At 37.5% G+C, this 24,006-nt stretch overlaps 1 protein-coding gene across 1 annotated transcript; it reads right to left on the bottom strand.

Moving 5' to 3' along the window:
- Nucleotides 1-1,258: 1,258 nt before the first annotated feature.
- Nucleotides 1,259-22,937, bottom strand: MRPS35 (mitochondrial ribosomal protein S35). The gene is made up of 8 exons (XM_072338455.1): nucleotides 22,779-22,937; nucleotides 22,004-22,047; nucleotides 20,829-20,996; nucleotides 20,370-20,430; nucleotides 18,443-18,582; nucleotides 15,027-15,136; nucleotides 12,549-12,618; nucleotides 1,259-4,401 (listed from the first exon to the last, which is right to left on the bottom strand). The coding sequence occupies exons 1-8, from the start codon at nucleotides 22,906-22,908 to the stop codon at nucleotides 4,123-4,125; spliced, it is 1,002 nt and encodes a 333-aa protein (XP_072194556.1). The 5' UTR covers nucleotides 22,909-22,937; the 3' UTR covers nucleotides 1,259-4,122.
- Nucleotides 22,938-24,006: the final 1,069 nt, after the last annotated feature.

Genomic DNA, 24,006 nt, shown 5'->3' with positions numbered 1-24,006 from the left:
CAGGAATGTTCAACTTCTACTACCATGCCACCAGTATCCACCTCTGAAGTTATGGGCCCACAGAATAAAATGGGAGGCATTACTTTCAGAACAGCCTTTGTATAAAACACAGTTGTAGCAGTACTACTTAATTACAGACTACTGAAGTAACAAGAAAGTTGATGCATACATTGTAGGTACCAGGGACTAGGTAGAAAGATTTTTTGTTCCGATAGCACATCTCTTTCATAGTCCTTTTATTTCTTAGCTGTGTTTGTAGCAATGCTACACACAAAAACACAATAGGAGTGTCAGCTCCTGCCAGGAGTATCAGTGGCTACCCAGAAGTTCAGGAGACTGTCTATAACTGACTTTTCAGACAGTCACATCTGAGCCTTAGCGCTTTGTGAAATTCCAGCCAGTTCTAACATTGACCCTCTGCCAAAGACCAGATCATGTCTACAGTCTTTTTGTCAAATCTAAGCAGCAGATTATGTTTCGTGCCACTTTTAAATGGCAAAAGCATGACAGAACACAGACAATAAACCTCAAGAAAACATACAGTGACAACACTTTACTTCATGATTCCTAACACAGTTTACTAAAGACATCTTATGCCAGTGCTTGCAGCAGCTTCTAAGATGCAAAAAATCAGTCAGAATCCTGACAAACTCTTTTTCAGTTTGAACAAACACTAAATTTCAACTTTTCTTTGGAATGTTTGTATGGAAGATAAAAGAAATGTTAGGCTCCTCAACAGCACCAGTGAAACTATGCATCACAACTATTCCAGAGGGCCAAGAACTTCTGTGATTGTTTCCCATTGGAGGCAGCTTATTTTTCCCTTGCAGCAAGGAATTTACTCTTCCAGTTTGTGGAAGCAAGTGTTTGGATTTGAAATAAAACATCTGCCACTTGGAGGTTAGAGAGCAATGACCGCAAAGAAGTACCCCTAGTAGCAGTCCTGTTCAAGTTTCAATTGGTAATGGACAGTTGCCTGAGGTCAGGGCTGTCAGGAACCAGTCTTTTGGCCAGTAAACACCAGTAGAATAATTAATTGCCCAAGGAGAAAGCCAATGTCTCTAGATAATGCGTATCATTTTCTGGTCCCCCTTACTTCCTATTCGATGTAGTGGGGGGTTGCCCTGCTTCCTAATTTAAATGTTAACTATCTTCATTTCTATTTAAAAGTAACATAAACCCTGAGTACTTCCCTGTACCAGAATGTGCTACGTACACACACATGCACATAGATGTATCATAGATGTATTGAGGGACACAAACCTAAGAGTCATGCATTTATATTATAATGTATGATACAGATCACTGACCAGGATGTATTTATTACTATAACCTTCAAATCTATTACTCTTAACCCTTCACAGCTTTTAAACTACAATGAAAGTTTCCAATGAGATGGTCTGCAAGTGTTACACAGGAAAATAAAGGTGTATAATTTACTTCATGAAAACACACTCTTTATTACAAGTCAAAGTCAGGAGGATTCACACTAGAGTTAAGACCGCAGAGTTTTACATATTCTACAAAATCACAGCAAAACACTGTTGCCCTTAAATGCAAACAATTTTGAGGGAGAAGTGAGAAATAAGAATACCTAAGATGAGAGCTCAAAATATCATCCAGTCTACCTGTGATCCAGTCTACTGCATTACACAGATTCTGCACTGTAACACAGATCATTAGTTAAAGCTACAAATGCAGCTGAATTTGGTATTTCCTTTCTAGCAGTTAGACTAAGCACATACAGGATTATAAAGATCTTTTTCTTGCTCATATGTTTCTTAGTAAGGAGAGGAAGTGGCAAAGACATTTAAAAGCAAGTTGCAGGTCATTCATGTAGATTTTTAAAGCCGTTTGGCCAAGCATTCTATAACCAAAGAGTCATTGTGCCAGATATGACTGGAAAATTGGTATCTTTGATTTAATGGTGTTGGATGTGTTCATGGAACATACTGAGTCAGTCCCAATATTGTTCTAAGCAATTCCCATCCCCATTAAATGAATGAGAAAAAAAACAAACACCGCTCATGTGGTGGTATCATGATCCACTACTTGAATGCCCTGGCACTAAGGTTGGACTGGATGATCTTTTAGGTCTTTTCCAACCTTAGTGAATCTGTAATTCTAAGGAGATAGTCAGCTTTTGTCCTGTACTTCCCAAAACATTTATAGAACATATATAAGCTTGGCTCAAATACTTTAGAGAGAACTCTAGAAGCCTGTTTTTTTTTTTTTTTTTTTTTTTTTTTTTTTTTATTTTTATTATTATTTTTTTTTTAAATGAATTAGTTGCCAAGTTAATGAAATGCTAACATAATAAAATGAAGAATCAGTTTCCCTTGCTCTTCTGTTCTTTCTATCACTATTATTAAGTCAAACTTATTTTAGCTACAACTTTCACAGGAATCTACTTAAATCTTTTTAAAGTCTATGATGAACAAGGGAAAAAGTTAATTGCTATCTGTTGCAAAAAGGATTTTATAAGGTGCCGCTATGCCCTGAGTATATAAAGACATTTTTTTGTAGAATAAAAAAGCAAGCTTTAAGATTTCCTAAAACATCTAAAGGGAGTTATTCATGAGCATCTGGTACAAGTCAAGCTACTGCAAACACAAGTTAGTAGCATACATACATTAGAACCAAATCTCCTCTGGAAGAAAGCCAAGTGCTCCTCCACCAACCATATAATTCCCTGAGTCAAACTGCTGTTACTCTCGGTGATTCTGGTTTCATGGCCAGAAAAATGCACTAAAAAGTACTTCAAATGAGAATTTTAAACAGTATTCTCATTGTCCTTGAATCAAGGAACAACCTGATCAATTCCAAACTTTCCCAAGTTTCTGATAAAACTTTATATTAATATGAACGTAAATAGAAGGAACCCTAAATCTGTAAGTCTGATGAACAAAAGCTCCTCTACCCCTTCCAGAAAATGAAGGCTTTCTCTCTAAGCTGAAATCTTAGTAAACCAGGGAGGTACAGTAACAGTTATCTCTTCAAACTAGTACTTTAAAGGAATTCTCATTTAATTATGACAAGTTTCTTGTCATTTCAGAGTTTCAGATCAATTCCTTTAAAACAAAAATTATTAAACACAAATGTCCATATAGACTATTTCTTCTGAGCTTCACAGCATTAAGTGGGAAGCCACACACATTTTTTTCCTTGCCAAATCTGAATACTACACACAAGAAAGAACACAGAAGACCTCAATGTACAAAGAGTCAAGACTATTTAGGTAGTGTATTCACCTCACCGCTCTACCAGCCCTCAATTTCAGCAACCCTCATTCTTTCTTCCAAAGGTACTTTTGGATTCTGTAAATAACTATAAACTTCCCATTTTGCACCTTATTTTGTTGTGGGACAAAGAAATTTCATTACTTTGCTAATGAGTAAACAAGCTCAGTAGGTACTTGAGCCAGACAAACACAGATGAGGCACCTGGTTGGTACATGAGACCAAGTTATTCTGGCATGGGTATAAAAGGTTGTAAGCACCTACAGTAAAGGCTGCACTTTGTTCTGCATCAGCAAGGAAGCCCGCAGCTCCCCTGCCACATTTTGTTCCATTACTGTATTTTTATTTAGAGAATGTTAGCCTTCTCGTCACTCAGTTTACTTCAAAACCTCTCCAACAGTTAAAACTTAAATAACACAAACTTTACTTTCCAGAAAAAAAGTTGAGGTAGAAAAAAAATCTGAGATGACTGGAAAGCATTGAAAAACTTTGGACCTCTTAATTAAGAACCTCAAAGTTAATGGAACTTAGAACTTAAATCATTTCATAACTTGAAAGTTTTCAAAAATAATACATCAAAAGAAGTTGTGTGAGAAGCCAGAATGTGATTAAACACAGAACTAAGACAAGATTTCCCAGGCTAAGAAAGTACAGAATAGAATGTTCAGGTCACCAATATGACTCAAGGCATCCTTTATTCATAAACAAGATTCCTGCACAGCAAAGTTATGTTTACAAGAAAAATTTGAAAAAAAAAAATCTAACTACATTCAAAAGTAACTCATCAGTAATTTGGTTAAAGTTTTGAATCCATATCACACAGTAACATCAACATATTATAATTTAGTATTTCTGTAATAACTAAGTGTACCTGCAGAATCTTTTATGATAATGCTTGTATATTTAATAGTTTTTTCACAGATTCCTTATACTGAGACATGTTACTTTCTGTTTCACCTTCATTTTTAAGTGCAATTACAGAGTTTCTGTAATTCCTAACAACTTCAGATGCAAGAAGCTCTTCCTTAGTTACATTACTGACATTCTCTGTGGCTTTTATTTGAAGTAGAGTATCCAGGGCATTTCTCTGAGAGGAGCTGTTTTCCCAGATATACTCTTCCATGTCTGCCTCAGTCTTCTCACTTTCCCATGTTTCAGTTTTCTGAAAGAAAATATACCTGATTTTAAAACTAAAAACCGAAGCAGAGACAAAATCTGTAGATTCTTTCTTTCTCACTACAATTCAGTTAAAAAAAAGCAACAAAACAAACAAAAAAATATCTTTAGTCCTAAGAGACGTTTGCTCTCTGAAGTACAAGGCCTGTTAAATCTAGTCTCAAACAGAGTTCAAAGAGGTGTCCAAATGCTATTCATTTTCTACACAGAATAAGTTTCTTCCTTCCCACTTATCAAATTACTTACATAGCTAGAAGATGCAACTAGGCTAGCTGAAGTAGAGGAAAAGCTTATGGACTACACCCAATGAATAATAGAACAGCTTCTATAACTAGTTTTATACAACCCTTGAGTTCAGAAGTCCCAAATATGGACAAGCTCTAATTCACAGCACTAGAACAGTAGCATCACAAGTTGGTAAAGTATTTCTGTACATCTGAAAAATACGAATCAAAACTAAGATTGATTATGTTTATTTCAAGAATGCATCATGCTTTACATATTTATCATTTATCTGCACAGGGGATATTCCAAGACATTTTTAAAACAAAAGCTTCTCTCACAGGGATAGCATTTCTCAGGAGTAAAGGAACACAGCTAACATTCCTAGTCAGCCTCTAGACCAAACTGACATAACTAGAGTCAAGCTTGAGGCTCAAACAAAAAGATATTGCGAGATTTGAAACACATTCAAGCAATACCCAATTCAAAATGTACTGTTTAAAGTTATTACATTTATCCCTTCAGGAAAATCCTTCTCTGCAAAATTAAGAAATATATGCTGATAAATAAAGAGTTTCCCTGCCACAGAAGATTTTCAAGGTGGGGGAAACTTAACTATGTCTTTCTTGAAATCTTTCCCAGCAGAATAGTGTATTAAAAAGCATTTTAAAAGAAAATTAGACTTCTGGGAGGACAAGGGAGGCTGGAAGGGATCTGATAGTGGGGGTGGGAAGGGTTAAAAATCTGTTCCTGAAGATTCCTGAATACAAGAAGCCTGTATTCACTACTGCAGTGTAGAGGTCATGCCTCAAAATGAAATGTTAGTCTGCTCTTCAGATTCAGACACGCATCACAAACAGAAAACCAAACAAAAACCAAATCTTCTCTAGCTGGCAGTATTTAGTGAAACTATAATTACCTTTTTAACCAGATTTACTGCAAGAGGAAAAAGTGAATTGTATTTTCATTTGAAAAAGCATACTAGGTAGACAAGTGCCCAAGAACTCCCAACAGTGGACATTACAGCTGCTGTAGCCTCAGTTTTAAGTATTAGGAAGCAAACAAAACAAAGAAAGCTTTCAAAAAGGAGGTTCCCAGTCTGTGTTATTATAGTTATATTCATTCCCTGAAAATTTAATGTGTTAGTAAACAATGTAGTAAGAGCCATACAAGCAAGAGAAAAAAAAAAAAAAGAAAACTGTGTGAAGTTGTGTAACACATTTCTAGAACTCACATTTAATATAGTAAGTATATAGTAAGTTAAAGATCATTTAAAGATCATGAATGGGATCTTCAACGGACTGACTAAAATTGATTTCTTCATTCTATCCCAGATAATTCAGAATTTCAGCTAACATTAACCATCTTGGCTGATAATATGCCCAGTAGGTAATTCAACTGTTTTTCTCAGTTCCAGTAAGAACTGGAGGGGGGGGGGGGGGGGAATAACCCAAAGAAAAAACACCACCTCATCTCAAAACCAAAGTCATTAAAACTAGTACTGAACAACAGGTACAGATAAGTGATTTTGTTTTAATATGCTAATACAAATATAGAGATTTTTAACATCAGACAGCATAAGGACTTATTTTAAAGTAAAACTGCACTTTTAAACACTGTAAAGACTTGCAAACTTTCCAAAATAACAGATTAATCTGACATGCTGGTGCGTCATATATATTAAAACTATACTTTGGCCAAATAACTTGTTTCTTCCCTAAAAGACATTATCAAAAAGGCATGAAGATATACTGAAACTTCTTCATAAAGGAAAGGACCTTTGATCACTGAAGCATTCTACTGTCTTACTCCTTGTGTTGCTTTTTTTTTTTTCCTGTCAGCTTAACTTTCCTAAGATTGCTGTCACAACCATACGGAGGATTAGGATTGTCAGTTCTGCAGTGTTTACTTTAGGGATGATATTTTAATTGAAAGTTGTCATTAACAACTAATGCTAATGATTAGCTATATTTAAGGTAATTAAAAACACAACTGATGTTAGTCAATCTTCTTGTCAACAGTCTGAACAGTTAAAAATTTAACAATGTTTAGCAAAGAAAGAATTTAAGTGGGTTTTCATTCCTTTTTTGAGGGGGAGGACAGGAGTATAGAACAATTTACTCTAGATGTTATCTCCAAGAAAGTGGAAGAAAAGCTTATTAAGAGTAGGCTACATAGGTACAAATAAGGCGAAATCATGCTCAGTCAACCTGGTAGATTTCTATGATGTCATGACTGTGTGGGTAGATAGGGGAGAACAGTGGATGTTGTCTACCTTGACTTCAGCCAAGGCTATTGACATTGTCTCCCATAAAATCCTCGTAGGCAAGCTAAAAATGCATGGGGTAGATGAGTGGACAAGTGAGGCAGATTGAGAGATGGCTGACTAGCAAAGCTCAGAGGGTTGTGATCAGCAGCAGAGTCTAGCTAGAGTCCTAGTAGCTAGTGATGTTCCCCAGGAGTCCTGAACAGGCGCAGTGGTATGAGGTGCTGCTTGCAACACCGGAGGCCTGGGGTTCGAATCCCCCCTGTGGCACAAGTGGTACAAGTGCCACTCTGCTACACAGAAAGGCTCGAATCCCGGGAGTTGGAATCGATGATCTCTAAGGTCCCTTCCAACTCGCACGATACTGTGATACTGTGAACCTGATGGGGTTCAACAAGAGCAAGTGAAGTGTCCTACACCTGAGGAAGAATAACTACACATATCAGTACAATCTAAGGGCTAACCTGCAAGAGAGGAGCTCTGCAGGGAAGGATCTAGGTGTCTAGGAGGACAACAGATTAATGGCAAACCACCACTGTGGCAAAGAAGGACAATGGTATTCTGGGGTGCACTAAAAAGAGCATGGGCAGTAAGTCAAGGGAGGTACTCCTCTCTCCCTGCTCTGCCCTGCTGAGGCCACAGCTGGAGTACTTTGTCTGGACTACCCAGCTCAGGAAAGACGGGGAACTACTGGGGAGAGTCCAGCAGGGACACAATGCTGATTAGGGCCCAGGAACATCTCTCACAGAGAAAGTCTGAGACCCTCAGCCTGGATAAGGCTAAGATGGGAATCTTATCAACAGTTATTGATATATAAAGGGCAAGTGTCAAGAAGATGGACCCAAGATTTTTTCAGTAGGTCTCCAAAACAGAACAAGGGGCAACAGGCACAAACTGGAACACAGGAAGTTCCACACAAACATGAGGAAAAGATTCCTTACTTCAAGGGTGACTGAGCACTGCAACAAGCTGCCCATTGAGGTTGTGGAATTTCCTTCTCTAGATTTATTTGAAACCCACCTGGATGCTTTCCCATGTAATCTACTGTAGGGAACCCGCTTTAGCAGGTGGTTTGGACAAGATGATCTTTAGAGATCCCTTACAACTTCTAGGATTCAGTGATTTTGACAGTTCTCTAAACTGCAAGTCAATTTAGAAACTCTATATAGGCTGGAATTATTTCACCTATTTCTTAGCACTTCATGGAAATAAAAGATTATCTGTGAGATAGAAAAGTCACAGATTTTCAGGTAACAAATGGCAGCTATGTTAACATATTCCAAACAATAAGGTAGCTTCTAGTCAAAAAGGACTCAATAATTATGTACTTTTCTCTTTGGAGACACTAAACACTAAACCATATTATTTAGTATGCAACTTACAGACATTTTGTAAATAGGCAAAACATATTTGTATCTGATGATATCAGGTACAAGAGCAGTTCAACACAATTTTGCCTTAAAAATAATAGTGGATGTAAGAGACTGTTTCATACTTAATGAAACTCACAGGCTTCATATATGGTTCTGTCACTATCTTTTAGTTCTCAGTAGTCACCATCAACCAGACTGCCTCTTCCAAAAACACCACAACTTCCCTGGGCTGAAGCGGCTGCACCTTTTTTCTAGAACCTTCATGCCTCTGAAAGCTCAGCTGAAAGACATTTGTTTCACTCAGTTTGTTTTCTGTTATTTGAAACAAGTAAGATTCTGATCTCACCAAATACAGTGGTGATATTAATGGTCCCACCCTTTATTTTCTGCTGATTTTGCTAATGCCTATCTCCCCTGTGAGATGCTCTCTCAAATACTTAAAATATGACACAACTGTAAAAATTATATCTATAAAATCTGTTGGATTTTGATTATGAGCGAATTCACAAGGAAATGCAACATACTTCAAAACTAAGTATCACAGCATTTAGAAATCACCCCTACCTCACCCTCCGTTTGTTACTGATATAAAAACATACTGAGAAAGAACACTCAAGAATGATAAAATTATCAATTTATTATTCTGCAATCTCAAAGACTCAACATTTAAACAAAAGTCTAAAAATAAACAAAACTCATAGCTACATACCTATCTTTCACTAATCACTGGATTACAGCCCTCCTTTTGTTTTCTGTGCATCTCTTTCCCACACACGGAGAGAGTTCCAGCAAGACATGAGTGCCATCTTCTACCTGCCATTTCAATCTTACAACCCACAGGTCATAGCATTGTGAATGTTCACAACAAGGCCTGCTTAGATTTCAGAATTTTTTTTTTTAATCCAGATGAAAATATTAAAGTCCAACTATGAAAACCGCAATGTTCTATTGCTTCCAAGTTCTCCTGATAAAACCTGAAGTGGTAAAAATATCTTTACTTGTAATGGCTTCAAACAACCACAGAGAAAAAAGGCAAAACAATTGTAAGGGAAACTGGTAATCACAGCCTGAACCTCTGATTAATTAAGCTGAGGCAAGTGTTGGGTCAGCTGTGGGAGCACAGGTGAGAGTAAGCTAGCTGTGCTCCCGGGAGGGGTGGAGCTTGACTCCATCTCCTCTAGACCTCATTTAAGGGCTGACCACCACTAGGGCAGCATCTCCTGGAGACTGCCTCAGCATTTCCCAGTGAAGGCATTCATATTGGTGAGATTTCCCAATAAATAATCTTTTGAATATCTGTTACCATCATTGTATTATTCCACCATACAACAATGTAACTGTGAATTTGAGTCTGGAGGAGGACTTTACTATGGATTTTGGGATAATCAATGGTAATTTGAAACATTCACTCCACTGCAAGCAAGCGTAGTGCAACTGTAGGTGGGTAGTTAGCAACTGGAGTAGGTGGATAGTTAGTTAGCAAAGCAACTGGAGTAGGTGGGTAGTTAGTTAGCAAAGCAACTGGAATAGGTGGGTAGTTAGTTAGCAAAGCAACTGGAGTAGGTGGGCAGTTAGTTAGCAAAGCAACTGGAGTAGGTGGGCAGTTAGTTAGCAAAGCAACTGGAGTAGGTGGGCAGTTAGTTAGCAAAGCAACTGGAGGTCTCCCTTCTGCTTCAACTTTCCTGTCCCTTCTGTTCGAGTATTAACTGCAATGCAAGCACATGACAAAGGGAAGCATCCAGAAGACCTTTGGCTATTACTGTACATATTCTATCAGAAACCAATCCAATTATCTCTACTCCTACAATCTTACTGTTCTAGTCTCAAATCTTTTATAATCTTAATTCTGTACTTACGCTTTTAGAAAAAGTGAGAGATCAAAAGTGTGCACAATTTTATTATTGATTTTAGTATGTCAGATTTATGTTAAGAGATGCCCTTTCACTTTCTATTTCTGTGTATCTTTTCACTAATTTTTAAGATCTCATCTGTGTAGTGCAGAATTACATCCTCCACTCTGCATCATTTTGCCTTGTGCTCATTGAAAGTCATGTTGCAACAGTATTTCATGGTCAAGATACACTTCTTGTACTTTTGTCAAGTTTAATACAACTGTGAATTCTTTCCTTCTCACTATCTTTTCCAGATCCACCACCTTTATAGGTGCTAGTAATATTTTTTCTTATTCATAACTTAACTGTATGCTCCACTTCATTCTCCCTTCCACTATAAACTTATACAGGATTTCACTTCATAGTGATGAACTACCAGTCCCAATTATGTGCTCTTCTTAACCACCTGGGGGCAGGAAACCATTACTTTTTAAAAACCACTTAATATCTTAAAAGCTGAGGTTACAGCATTCAGAAGTACAATCACATAAAGCAGCAGAAATACAACTATTTTATCTGCTGTTTAATAATGTACTTAATGTATCACACTTTTTCATTTAGTGAATTCACTCCAGACACAATCCTGGGAAATCCAGATGTCTTTCCTACCCTCAAACATATTAATGTTTCCACCCAGCTTGGCAGATCATATGTAGACTGCTCCAAAAATATCTAATTAGTTTCCATGGAAATTATAACACATACAAAGAGCACAATTACACTATTTGATAGTGCCAACTATCTCTAAAGCAAACAGAAACTGGGGATGATGTCCTCATTCTGAGCTCAGAATAGGACTTTCAGTCTTCACTCCTTTCAGCTTAAAGCAAAATTTGTGAGAATATTTTAAAAACAGAATACTTCCAAGTTACAGCCATGGATTAAAAGAGATCAGGAAACAACAGATCCTAATTAGTAAGTAACTTTTTATGATGTAGTATTTTATAGCTTCAAATACATGCTTTTGCCTTTAAAGATTTTTTTTTTTATTTTTTTATTTTTTAAAGATGATCCTAATTTATTTTTCATTTGCATAAATCACCATGTAAGTTGTTGCAGATGACAGTAAGCTGTGTGGTACAGTTGACACACTGGAGGAAAGGGAAGCCATCCAGAGAGACCTGGACAGGCTGGAGAAGTGGGACTATGAGAACCTAATGAGGTTGCACAAGGCCAAGTGAAAGGTGTTGCACTCAGGCCACGGAAACCCCAGGTATTTATACAGACTGGGGGAAGAACTCCTTGAGAGCAGCCCTGTGGAAAAGAACTTGGGGGTCCCAGTGGATGAGAAGCTGGACATGAGCCAGCAGTGCATGCCTGCAGCCTGGATGGTCAACTACATCCTGGACTGCATCAAGAAAGGGGTGGCCAGCAGGGAGAGGGAAGTGATTGACCCCCTCTACTCAGCTCTTGTGAGGCCCTGTCTGGAATACTGCACTGGGGCCCCAGCACAAGAAAGATGCAGAGCTCTTGGAATGAGTCCAGAGGAGGGCCACTAAAACGATCAGAGGGCTGGAGCACCACTCCTATGAAGAAAAGTTGGGGGAAACTGGGCTTGTTTAGCTTGGAGAAGGCTCTAGGGAGATCTCATTGTGGTGTTCCAGTACTTGAAGGGACAGGAAGGGGAACAACTGTTTACATGGGTGGACAGCGATAGGACAAGGGGGAATGGTTTCAAACTAAAACTGGGGAGATTTAGGTTAGATATTAGGAGGAAGTTTTTCACACAGAGGATGGCAGTGCACTGGAACAGGCTGCCCAGAGAGGTTGTGAATGCCCCATCCCTAGAGGCATTCAAGGCCAGGGTGGATGTGGCTCTGGTCAACCATATCTAGTGGTTAGTAACCCCACCCATAGCACTGGGGTTGAAACTAGATAATCTTTGAGGTCCTTTTCAACCCAGGCCACTCTATGATTCTAGGACAAAACAAACTTATTCACCTAGGGAGACTTTTCCAGCAAACAAACATCATTATGACATATGTGACACTCAGTTATGTGTGAAACTTAAACTAATTTGAATCAGTTAATTAGTCAAGTCAGATAAATTTGAACGAAATCTGTCTTAAAAGGGAATTTTACAGAAGTTTCCAACCCTCTGATGTAACATTTCAGACATAGATATAAAATACTCACACAAAATAAAAACAGCATAGGCCTTATAAAGGTAATGAAATGAAGTCTAAGTTAACTGTGGAAGTATGACCCAAGCATCATCACCTTTGTTGAATTTGAAGAAATGTGATGGGGAAAAGAAATTAGGGTAGCATTCCTTAAGCTGTACAGTCAGAAAACATATTTAGAAGTTTCAGGTAACATTTAGCTTATGTAGATGGAAAGAGAAAGAGAGCATAAGAGATTTTCTTCCCCAACTGCTTACCCAGGATTCATGGTACAGAACCGTGAGGAGATGTATTCCATAATCATAGTTCTGTCTTCTTAGTGGACACCTGAAAAATTAATGAACAAAGCTAGTCTTTTTGAAATCCAACTACTATAAATATGTAAACATACTTGGAAAAAAATAATAAACTTCCCAAAACTTCTAATCTGTAATGTAGGCAATTCCATGGAAATACGTCTGTCTGATTCACACATTTCTGAATTACACATTACCAGAAATAACATGATCAATAAAAACATGAAAGAATAGACATCTGCAAGTTTAAAGGAAAACATACAAAAACAATTTACAGATCTCCAGAACCTGTTAAAAACAAGACTAACATATGCTGCATTCCACTTTTCCCTCTGCTAGAAATAGCCAAAATTGAATCCAACATGTATTAGTCCAGACTGCCTTACGATCTGATTTTTTTCTTTACCCCTAGATCTGAAAGGAAGAAAAAGGTGAGAAAGTCAATTCAACATAGTTCAGAACAGACGATCTACTAAATCTAGACAGGAAGAGTCTCCAAGTCAGTGTAGCTTTAAAACAAAACAAGATCACCAGCAGCATTTGTCCAGAAGGCACAGTGCTGCAAAAACACTTCTTAAAACAAGTAATAAAAAATGACTGCTGCGATTTTGGTGACATTATTCATTTCCTCATGCTGATCACCGGGAACCTCCTCCTTCTCTCACCTCTTCCAAGAGGCTCCTTTGTTTCCCAGTTTTTTGATAAGCAAGAGTTCTATTCTCTCTTAGAATAACATATAGCCGATAAACTCAAACTTAGGAAACCATTTGTGCTGTACACAATAAGGCATCTCAGTTCCAGTAGCTCTGTGAACCACACCCAAGACTGACAGCAGTCAAAACTGGCTCTTTTTTTTCCCCTCACTTTCATTCTGAGAGACAAACTCTTTCATCAGCACTACTGATTACAGTGGCTGTGGAACCATATTCTTTAATGATATAAGTTACACAAAAACCATAAATCATGAACTTTTTAGTTGTTCTAAGGATCAATGGGAACCATAAGTAGTAAGAAGTACGGTTGTCACAATGTATGAAAAATGTCTTTTCTTGCATTTTATGAACATTTATGCCAAAATCAAGACAGTAAAAGGAGTATTCAGTTTTCCAGTTGAAATAAGTAGGTGATCCTAGTTAACTCTGAATTAATCATATTTCCAAAGAATAAATATTTAAGAAATATTTTATATCTGTACTTCCAGCCTTTACTGACAGATGCTACTCAAGGTATTACTTTTCCATTTAAAAAGCTGTAACACCTCCAAGATGGGATTGCCTGTTATTTTTGAAGTTAATGAGTTAATAAAAACACAGATTTCCCACAATGGTAGCTCTGAAAATTCTAGCACTGGTTATCACTGTTATAAAAGCACTGGTTAGCACTGTTATAAAAGTCGTCATCAGAAATAAGCCTATAAGAGCATACATTTTCTTTTTGATCCCTGATGTGTCTTACTGATGAATGCAGAACAGATTGAATCATACCAGACTACATCTGAGATGCTCTGAAAACACTCATCTGAATGGCTACGGACTATTCTAGCAGATAATCTCTTAAAAGGACTAAAGTTTCCTCCTCATACTTCCTTCACAGAGAAGAAACCACAGTTTAAAAGTACTCCAAATACTAGCCTAGAACAAAATGGATACTGCACAGAGATTAAGCCGCAGAGTTTACTGGAAATAAAGTGAAATATTAATAAGCACATTAAAAAATCCTCCAGGAATGACGCATGAGACATTAACAAATACAATAGAGGTAAAACTCCTTTCACCTATCCTATTAGCCACAAAGTAAGTTTTGCCATGGGAAAGAAACTACAGCTCATGTGGTCCCAGTAAGCCACCCAGGCTTTCAAGACAAAAGGGATACATAACTTCATCCATTTAATAGTAGAAATAAGGCTGTGTTTTCTACTGAATGTCAGGAAATTAATTATGGGAAAACAAATCATAATAGTTTAAAAAAAGCTAACAGCTAAGACTACCAGTATTTTTTTTCTTAACAGTGAATGCAAGATATGAAATAAAGCACATTGCAATACATATGTATTCTCTTAAATACTTCAGGATTCAAACACAAAACAAACATCTCCTGTGTAGTTTTCTGAAAATAAACATGAATAATTACAATGATTTTTTTTTTTTTAAATCTAGAAGATCAAAACACTGAAAAATGTCTGATGTCCTCATTTTTCTTGCCCACACCTCTTTAGATAATTGTTGTAACAGAAGCTGTTCGTGAAAAAACTTACTACTTATAATAAAGATTCCCAAATGCAATATCTGATAATACTAAAAGATTATGCCTTATATTATGTGATTTGTCCATAAAATTTAACACAAACAGAAGCACTAATAATGATTAAGCTGGAAAAGATTTGATCCCTTTCTACACTGCAACTACCAACGCTGACATTTTTTTATCCTGCAATCATACCTGTCTGTTTTAATAGTGAGAACATCTGTATCCTTGCAGTACTTCTCTCCTACAAGTTTAATGAGCTTCTTCTTTGCATGGTCATCCAAATTCAGGTTAGAAAGTTTAACCTTGAAGTAGAAGAGAAAACACTATTGATTATTCGGAGGAATTCAATCTCTGCACCCCAAAGAATATTTTCAGATATGATATGACATATCTTTCATCTGGAATTAAAAGCATAGTTATTAAATATCCATTTTTAGAGTTTCTTCCAGTTTTATCACTTTTATGCTTAAAAGCTTAAGCTTTTAAACACACAGCAAATACAGTGTGAATATTCAAGTAATAGATTTCTCCTCATTCAAATACCAGAAGGGTAGAGAGAATGTTTCTACTTAAACTTCTTTCAGAAGGGAAAAAAAGCCGTCAGTTTCATCTGTAGCATCACTTCACACTCATATGAACTTAATGTGGAAAATGTTTAGAGCAAGTTTCTGTTTTTTAGATACAGTTAAATAAGGGTAATACTTTTAAATATCTTAATATATTTGTTACAAGCATCCAGAAAGGAAGGAAAGAAATCAAGAGTCATCAACTCAGAATTTTCACTATCATTATTAGATCATTAATACAAGTATACTAAAGACGCATACAAACCTAAGGGACCACATCCATTTCACATAATTCATCAAATCACCATATTAACAGCTTCCCTTTTCTTTCAGTATCAGAAAATAAAAAAAATAAAAAAATCCACAAACATAAGGAAATAAATGTTATTTATCTAAAAAGAAAAAAACAAAACTACCACAACACAGAAAGCCCATAATTAAGTAGTTACTCTGAAGCTAACTTCTGAGTGTGGTTACAAGTGTGACAAGTAAAGCAAGGTATTTTTAGCTATTAAATGTTCGTACAGTAGCAAACAGCAAAGCTAAATATCTGAAGATATATGGGGTTAAAAATGTAAGTTGATCATCAATACTAAAAATTTTAAGACATTAAATGCTTCTTATGAATTGGACCACTGCTTTTTTTCCACCCATCTCTATATCCTTCCTAAGATGTCACTGCAGTTCAAAGGAACTTATCAAATTCAGGAATCTTGTATAAGAAAACCATCTGGTCTGTTACCTATGCTACAGGAACACAAAAAAAAATTCAAAGTGATGACATATTTACATGGCTTCTTGCTTCAAAAATAGGATATGGTTTAGAGAGCTTATAATTGTGTGCAGGAATGTTGCATGCTATTTTATGTTGAATTTTAGACAAGCTAGAGCTCCACAAAGAATAATGGATTGCTTAAAAAATAGTTTCATTTTAAATCCATTTGTTGGGCATAATTCTGACAATTGCGCTTGGGACCAGACTATGATAAACTTGGTACCAAGAAATACAGGCACCAGGCTACAACAGATGAAAAATGAGCATCTACAGTAAGATCTCAACTTAAACAAAAAGTCTCTTAAAGAATTTTTGCTGCTTTTAATTCTTACAGTTTTCATTGTTTTCTTAATAATTATATCTTAAAGACCCATGAGAAAGTTTAGTGCAATCTGTAACAAAGCAAACAGAAAAAGTTCTCACTGATACAAACTCAACCCTATCTGACACAGTGTCATCTGCTGTCACTTTTAAATCTCTCTTCTCCCTCCCAAAGAGGTTTCTGTTGTCAGAGGATTAATCACAAAATACTAGACAATTAATTTATTAATGAAGTCTGAGATCAGAACACCTGTAACTTGAAAAAGGCATACAGACAGTTTCACATTTCTCTTGCACTCCAACCCCTCCTTTTTCTAACACACATGACTAATGCACATCCATACTAAGCCTTACAAGAATCAGGGTCTACTAATATTAATGGAAGATTTAGAAAGGATAAAACAAACTTATTTCTGTGTTCCATTTTGAATTATCCTCTCCACTGCAACATATCTTTTAGACCAACATCTTGTGTCTCAAGAACCCCATCTAAAAGAAGAGACTTACATTTAGTAACATTTTACATGATTTAGAAGGCAAGAAACTTACACGCTCTCACGATCTACTGTTTTTACTCGGAGGAGACTGAATTTTGCTTGACCAAGCAGCTGAGCTTTTTGTTCTACCCATGATACCATGACCTGTCCACAGAATACTTTGAACACAGGAGTGATGATGGGGGTGGGAGGGCAAGATCAAATGTGCACCTCCATCTGTACATTCACAGCCCAGCATAAAGCTGGAGGCTTATATTCTCAGTGAATTTTATTTATGATACATACAAATCTGTGAAAATTTGACCTTGACTAGGAACGTGAATTAAGAGACAAACAGTTAAACCCGAACATGCAATGACAAAAAAGGGAAACTACTGCCAATGGTTTGGTGAAATGTATATTTAAGTCAATGACAAACCAAATTAAATTCCAACCAATTAATTTTCACAATCTAAAGGGAAGATGTAGCTTCCTACAGATAAAGTGAACTGCTGCTGTTTGGTTGCCCTAATTAGATGATGAGGTGCTATCAAGCAGTATTTTAGCTTCTGCAGCAAAAGAACACAGCCATCACTGACTCCACTGATGCTGCTTTTAGAATAGGCTCAAATCTAGTCTCAAAAGGCATGTTATTTAAAAAGAACTCATGAAAATAAATAAGCAGATGAACAGATCTCCCAGTTCTACAGGGCATATACTAAGTGAAGTTAGAAAGCTGACTCTCTTTTTCCCTTCTGGTTCTTGGTCTTTTGTTCCCAATGCAACCATCTCTTCTCCTGTATTTTGTCTTCTCAAGGAATTAAATATTTAGAAAGGCTGTGGACAAACTATTCATTTCTTGTTTATCTCCATAATATTCTATCAAACTAATATTAAGCATCCCAAGTCAGAGCACATTGAATATTAGCATTATGAAAGTCTAAATATTTGAACAGTGGTTAGTTGAGACTCCCACAACTACAGCACCAATCAGCTATTTGAAACAACATCTGATATAACAGTTTTCTGATTATATGCAGAGTACAAGCCACAGACAACACAACAAAGCCAAAAAAATGAGGACCTCTGACCTCAGGTACTATTTGACTAAGATTTCTCAGCCAAAGAAAAGAGATCTCTGGAAAAAAAGTCTTCTTGATAAAGGACAACATGCAGCCTCACAATGTTCAAATGATAACATAGCACCTAGTCTGTCTACTTAAGGAAAAGTTGATTTTTAAGAACATATGTTATTTTGTGTGTATCAGAGCTCAAAATTTATTTATAAATATATATCCATAACATTAGAACTCAATGTATAATATGCTGCAATATATAAGGAAATCCTTTGCTGCTTTTTTTGGTCACTCAATGAACCATTTCCCACATTCCCACACTTCTAAGATGTTTTAAAAGAAAGTATTTAGGGTTTAAAAACAAAGGCGATTGCTTTCCGAGAGTACTACTTACTCTTAAAGTCACTATTCTTGCTTTGGGATTACGAATAGATGTACCTGCAGAAACATAATCCACTGTCTCGATTTCAACAGGAAAATGCTGTTCGCATTTTTCATCGGTGTCCAAAGCACTTGGCCATTCAGTGCAGAAATCTACATAATAAAAGAAAACAATCCAAGTAAATTCTGTCTTTTCTTAAATTTACTGTAATTTAAGGTTTTAGAAGTAGTTCTAGAGAAACGATATACTCTTTCACAGGCAATGGCAGCATCATTGTTAGACTCACTCTAGTATTTCAATGTCTTTTTTTGTACTGGGTTCCTCAGAACTGGACACAGTATTCCAGATGTAGTCACAGAAATTACAAAGATGGGGGTGAAAAACAATCATTTCCTAAATATGTTGACTACACTTTTACTAGTACAACCCAGAATATAGTTAAACTTCACTGTTGCAGGGGTACACTTCTGTTCCACATTCGACCTTCAAAGGCATGCTGAGTTCTCCATGGTCTTTTCTGCAAAGCTGCTTTCTAGCCATTTGTCCACTGCAGGCCTCACATGCAACTGGCATGAATTATTCCATCCCAGTCACTTGACTATTTACATTTAGCTCACTTCATGGAAGTCCTAGCAGCAGTTTTTTTTCCCTGTCTCTTTACATCCCTCTGAATACCTGTATACCTGTTTTACTCCCTCCTTTATCACAAAATCACAGAATTGTAGGGGTTGGTTTCTCATTATCAGAAAATGTGATCTTCTGTTATTGCCCAGCTTGTTACAATGCACACTTCCCACATACTTGGAATGGTTTACAGGTTTGCTTCATAACCTTTCAAAGACTACAGTGAAGCTGACTGACCTGTTGTTTCTGACACACTCTCTCTAACCGTTCATGAAATTTTCACACAAAAATATTCTGTCCATCCTGGGTAATCCGAGTAAACCCAGGTAATCTTTGTTTTTGTATCTTGGGTCACTCAGGAGTTCCCTGCTCACCCATGCTGTCCTTGCTCAAATTTTTGTGGACTAGAATGGACTATTCTTGTGCTTTTAGGAGGCAGTCCTAAGAGCTCCCTTTCTCCCACCCCAGCTATCTCCAATGTGATCTGCCAAGCAGACTTCTGAATAAGCCAATATCATTCTTCTGAAGTTCTGGCTGCAGTTCTCTCAGGATTTTAAACTCCACAGTTTCAGGGTCATTGTCACCAAGGCTGCCCCTAGTCTTCCCAAGTGCAACCAGTTCTTCCTAGTTTGTGAACAACAAATCCAGAAGAGCATCTCTTGTAGTCAACTGGTAGATTAACAAATTGCAGTTAATATGCTAGATGTCTTCCACACTTCTCTCAAGATCTTGAACTCCAACATCATTTTTCAGAATCAAGGGTTGCCATCAGCTTTCAAATCCACAGCCAATTCATCCATATTTGCGACTAGCACATATAAAACAACTTTCTCATGGACAGTTTGCCCAGGATCTGAACACAGTAATACTGACAGCACTCAACAAGTGTTCAAGATTGTTTCTATACCATTCTGCTAACCTTCCAGAGGATGTTTAGGCAGCTGCAGCTTCCCATGAGAACCAAAGATGGTAACTGCAAGGGTTTTTCATCTATTTCAAGAACAGTTCATCTATTTTCCCTTCTTCAGGCAGCCTGGACCACCAGACTGTCAATCAGCTTGTAACCCATCTCACAGCAAACATCCACGTCAAAGCTATTTTGGAATGCATACTATACTAGCCAAAACCTGACAAAAAAAGCAGCTTTGGAGATGGATCATATCTCACTTACTACCTCATCAGACAGTTACACTTTGAATTGTCTTTTAAGAGAGACAGCTATAAATAACAGCTCTGTCCACCACAATAGAAACCAAAAAAACACCAAGAAAAAGGCAAAGAAAGTAACAACAAAAGTAAACAAACCAAATCCTACCTCTGAGAGCTGCACAGTGTTTCTTAATTGCAGGAGGAGTAAGATGTAAAAAATTGGGAATCTAAAATAAACATACCAAGAGTTACCAAAATAATATCATTTTGTCCCTTCATAATTAAAGGGGCATTACTGAAATTTGGTTACATTTTCAGACTTTGTTAACTTAATTCAACATATACAATAGAAGATAAAGATAAGAAAACTCTTCTCAAGCTTAATTCAGGAAAATATTTAAGTTCAGTAATAAGTCACAAGCATGATAACCCAATCAAAGCCTGATTTGATTCACTTGTATTTCTTTTTAAGATTTGTCTTTGTGACTTTTTAATTTAAAAGTTACATAGGACATTTTTCAATTCATAGAAAACAGCACCCAGTAAAACTATTTCAGTTAAGATAGTTCAGTCCTAATGAATAATAATTTTCAGAGTTGTTGCACACTAATAGAATGTGACTTACCTTCATAAGCTCTAAGTTGCCTTCTTTTGGTGGAGGTACTCCTCCCTTCACTGGGTAACCCATTCGAATTGGAAGAGGCACAGATGCAGGTTTAAACACAGCTGCTGTTGGATAAACACTGCTCCAGTCCTGGTCAACAGCCATCCTCTCAGTTCTGGGAGGTATATGCTAAGAAAATGAAGATTGTACAAGTTTGATGGGAGATGTGCTGATTTGTGATATCAAGCAGGAATATAGGTGAAAGTTATTCAGGGATAAATTCTCATAACTAAAAATTTCATGACATGCCTTAATGTAAAAAAAAAAATAAAAAAATTAGTGTTCATTTCCCAAGGAATTTTTAAAAAGAGAAGCTCTCAAGGTTTAGGTTCCGTGCCCCTCCCAGTCTAAATAATAAAAATCTATTATTTCAGAAACACTTCAAAAGAAGCCTTGGCAGGTTGGGGAAGAAGTGGAGGAAGGAAAGAGTCTGAAAATAAAACTGAATTGCCTGAAGTGCCCAAGTGTTCACTACAGGAGGCAAGAACATGAACATGAAAAAACTAAAGCCACCATTTCTTTTTCCAAAGCCTTCATTCGTTGATTCTTTTATTTACATTTAGAAGGGTAAAAGACAATCATACATATGATGTCAATTGGTTTTCATCATTAAATCTGTACTTGGGAACAAAAATTTACACCTGGTCCATTTCTAAGTACTTGCTTGTAAAAACATGTCACACTGCTCTTGAAATTTGTGTGTGAGATAACAAAACTCCTAGTGATATCAGTGATATCCTTGGATATCAGACCAGTTCTACTGTGCAAGAACAATTTCGTTTATACATGTAAACAGATGTTTTTTAATTATGCCAGAAAGCAAACACTACAAATCCTGCCAATCTGTACTGAAAACAACATTAAAGTACTTGTTTTTCTTTTACATGCAACCTTAAGTTACATTTAAGACCTGCAGTACATGGTCTCTGCACAAGCCTTCCTTTCTCTTGCTTTTTTGAGATTACAGATTGAAATCAGTTAGGAGATTAAAACTGTTAAGTGCACACTCTGGAATTGATTCACATTAAATCAGTTCATCTTGTTTTTAGGGGTTCCTATAGAAACTATTAAAACTCAGAGCAAGGCAAATGTTCCCAGCCACTTCTGGGTTAGCTGCAAACAGACTCAGTTCTTACAGATCTTACGGACTGTGATGTCCTGCCTCTTCTCCTTGTCGAAGCTGAGGGGAAAAAAAATAAGGAATATTTTTCAATACAAACTATTATGTTGTTTTGTTGAAAAATACAGCACATTCCACACTTATTTTTTTCCTCTTGCAAAACCAACTTATAAACATATCATGAAATAATTCCATTCTACCTGCTCCTGCTATAAAGAAACTTAAAATAAAGAATACAAATAGGGCTCTGCAACAAGTACTTTTATCTCTGTGGAGCATTCATAAACAGACATACACAATTCATACCAGCCGTATTCCTTCACTCATAAACATCTGCAGTCTCTGATTAGGAGTGCCCTAATGAGCCCCACCACCTGACACTGCTCAAGGGCCCTTTTACAAACCTGGCAATCTACAAATGACAAATGTCCAGACTACCCTCAGAAAAATGCTGGTAACTGCCCTGACCAACGGGGGTCTAAACACTCTGGAGTCATCTGGACTCTGAGAAGGCAAAACCGATCAGCTTGAAGCCAGACACAAGAACAAACACGCAATGAAAGCTCATATCCCTTAACAACCGTGAGATTCTGAATTAGAATACTTAAATTCAGTCACTGGTCTGCTGAGACAAGCACAATCCTGACCCGAAGGGAGAAAGGCGGCGGACCAGAGCTTCCCCTCCGCCCTCAAGGCCCTACCACTCAGCCCCACCACTCGTAACCAGGCACGGCCCGGATTCAGCCTCATGCCCGGCAGCAGTACCGCGGAGCGCGCAGGGCCATCCTCACCTTCCCTCTGCTGGGCTTCCCTGCTGCTCGCAGCTGGCGCAGAGAAGTAAGCAGCCACCTCTGCCCGCCAGCAGCACCGCGCCAGTGCGGGCCACCGGCCCGAAGCAGACACGGCCCAGCCCGCCGCCATCTTCGAGAGAGGAGCTGCGTGCGCTATTTCCCGCCTACAAAGGGGAGGGGTAAGCTTAGCAAAACACCCAAAGCGATTCGTTTCCTTCTGGATAAGAAGCAGGATGGGTAAAGAGAGAGAGAAATAATCGGAAGTTGAGTGGAGTGTGTTTATTTCTCTCGCCGTGTTGTCGTGGTTAGCGACAACAAGAAAGTAAAAAACAAATCGACAATAACAACAAAAAAAGTAACTTATTAGTACCTTCTTACGAATTCTTTTGCTCTTTGCCTTCCTAAAGCAGGGGAGGATCACAGAGGCAGAGGTGACAAGGACACAGGCAGGGTCAAGCAATTGAAGGTATATGGAAGGAGGAATTTGAAAGAGCAGGGTTCCGCAACGCGGGGTGAGGTCGGTCAGGTACAGCTGTACCTCCCATCAGTAGTGGTAAGACTACGCAGGACAGGGGCAGCTCTCTCTGAGGACGCTGCAGCCGCCCCTGTGACGGAAGCTCACTGGATTGCTGCATTTTAAATCTCTTACAATGAGTTTCTTGCCAGTAGTGCAGCCCGGAAGTTCCATGCTCAACTTCTGAGCATTTGGTACTGCAGAGATAAGGAAGGACTGTGTGCTGCATCTCATTTATAGCAGCAGTTGGTAGAAGAACAAAACAAGGCATCTTGAAATTCTTAAGAAGGTAATTTTAATGCTAAATGCCCAAGGATCAGCAAGGGCTAGGCGTCTTGGTGAGGATTTTGGCTTGAGTGCTTCAAGAGGTCGAATGTACTCTGTGCTGTAAAATAGATGGTTAGTAGCAAGAATACCATACATGCTTCAAGAGACACAGTATGTATATTAATGCTAGTTACGAGCTATACAAAATTACACTGAATACCATGGAATAAGTTTATAAATACATCTTACATACAGTACCTGCTTTTCCAATTCAAAGCATTACTGCATTTTTACATTTATATTATCTGTGATGCGCATTCCATTGCCTTCATAATGATACATCACTGTCTAGGTTCAGAAAAACACTTTATGTATTTACACACAACTATGCTCCTGCTGTTTTCATCATGACAGAAAGTTTGGGAGTTAGCTTACTCATATGAAGAT

This window comes from Excalfactoria chinensis, chromosome 1, assembly GCF_039878825.1.
Source record: "Excalfactoria chinensis isolate bCotChi1 chromosome 1, bCotChi1.hap2, whole genome shotgun sequence".
In the NCBI taxonomy this organism is placed as follows: domain Eukaryota; kingdom Metazoa; phylum Chordata; class Aves; order Galliformes; family Phasianidae; genus Excalfactoria; species Excalfactoria chinensis.
This window is presented reverse-complemented; position numbering and strand designations above follow the sequence as displayed.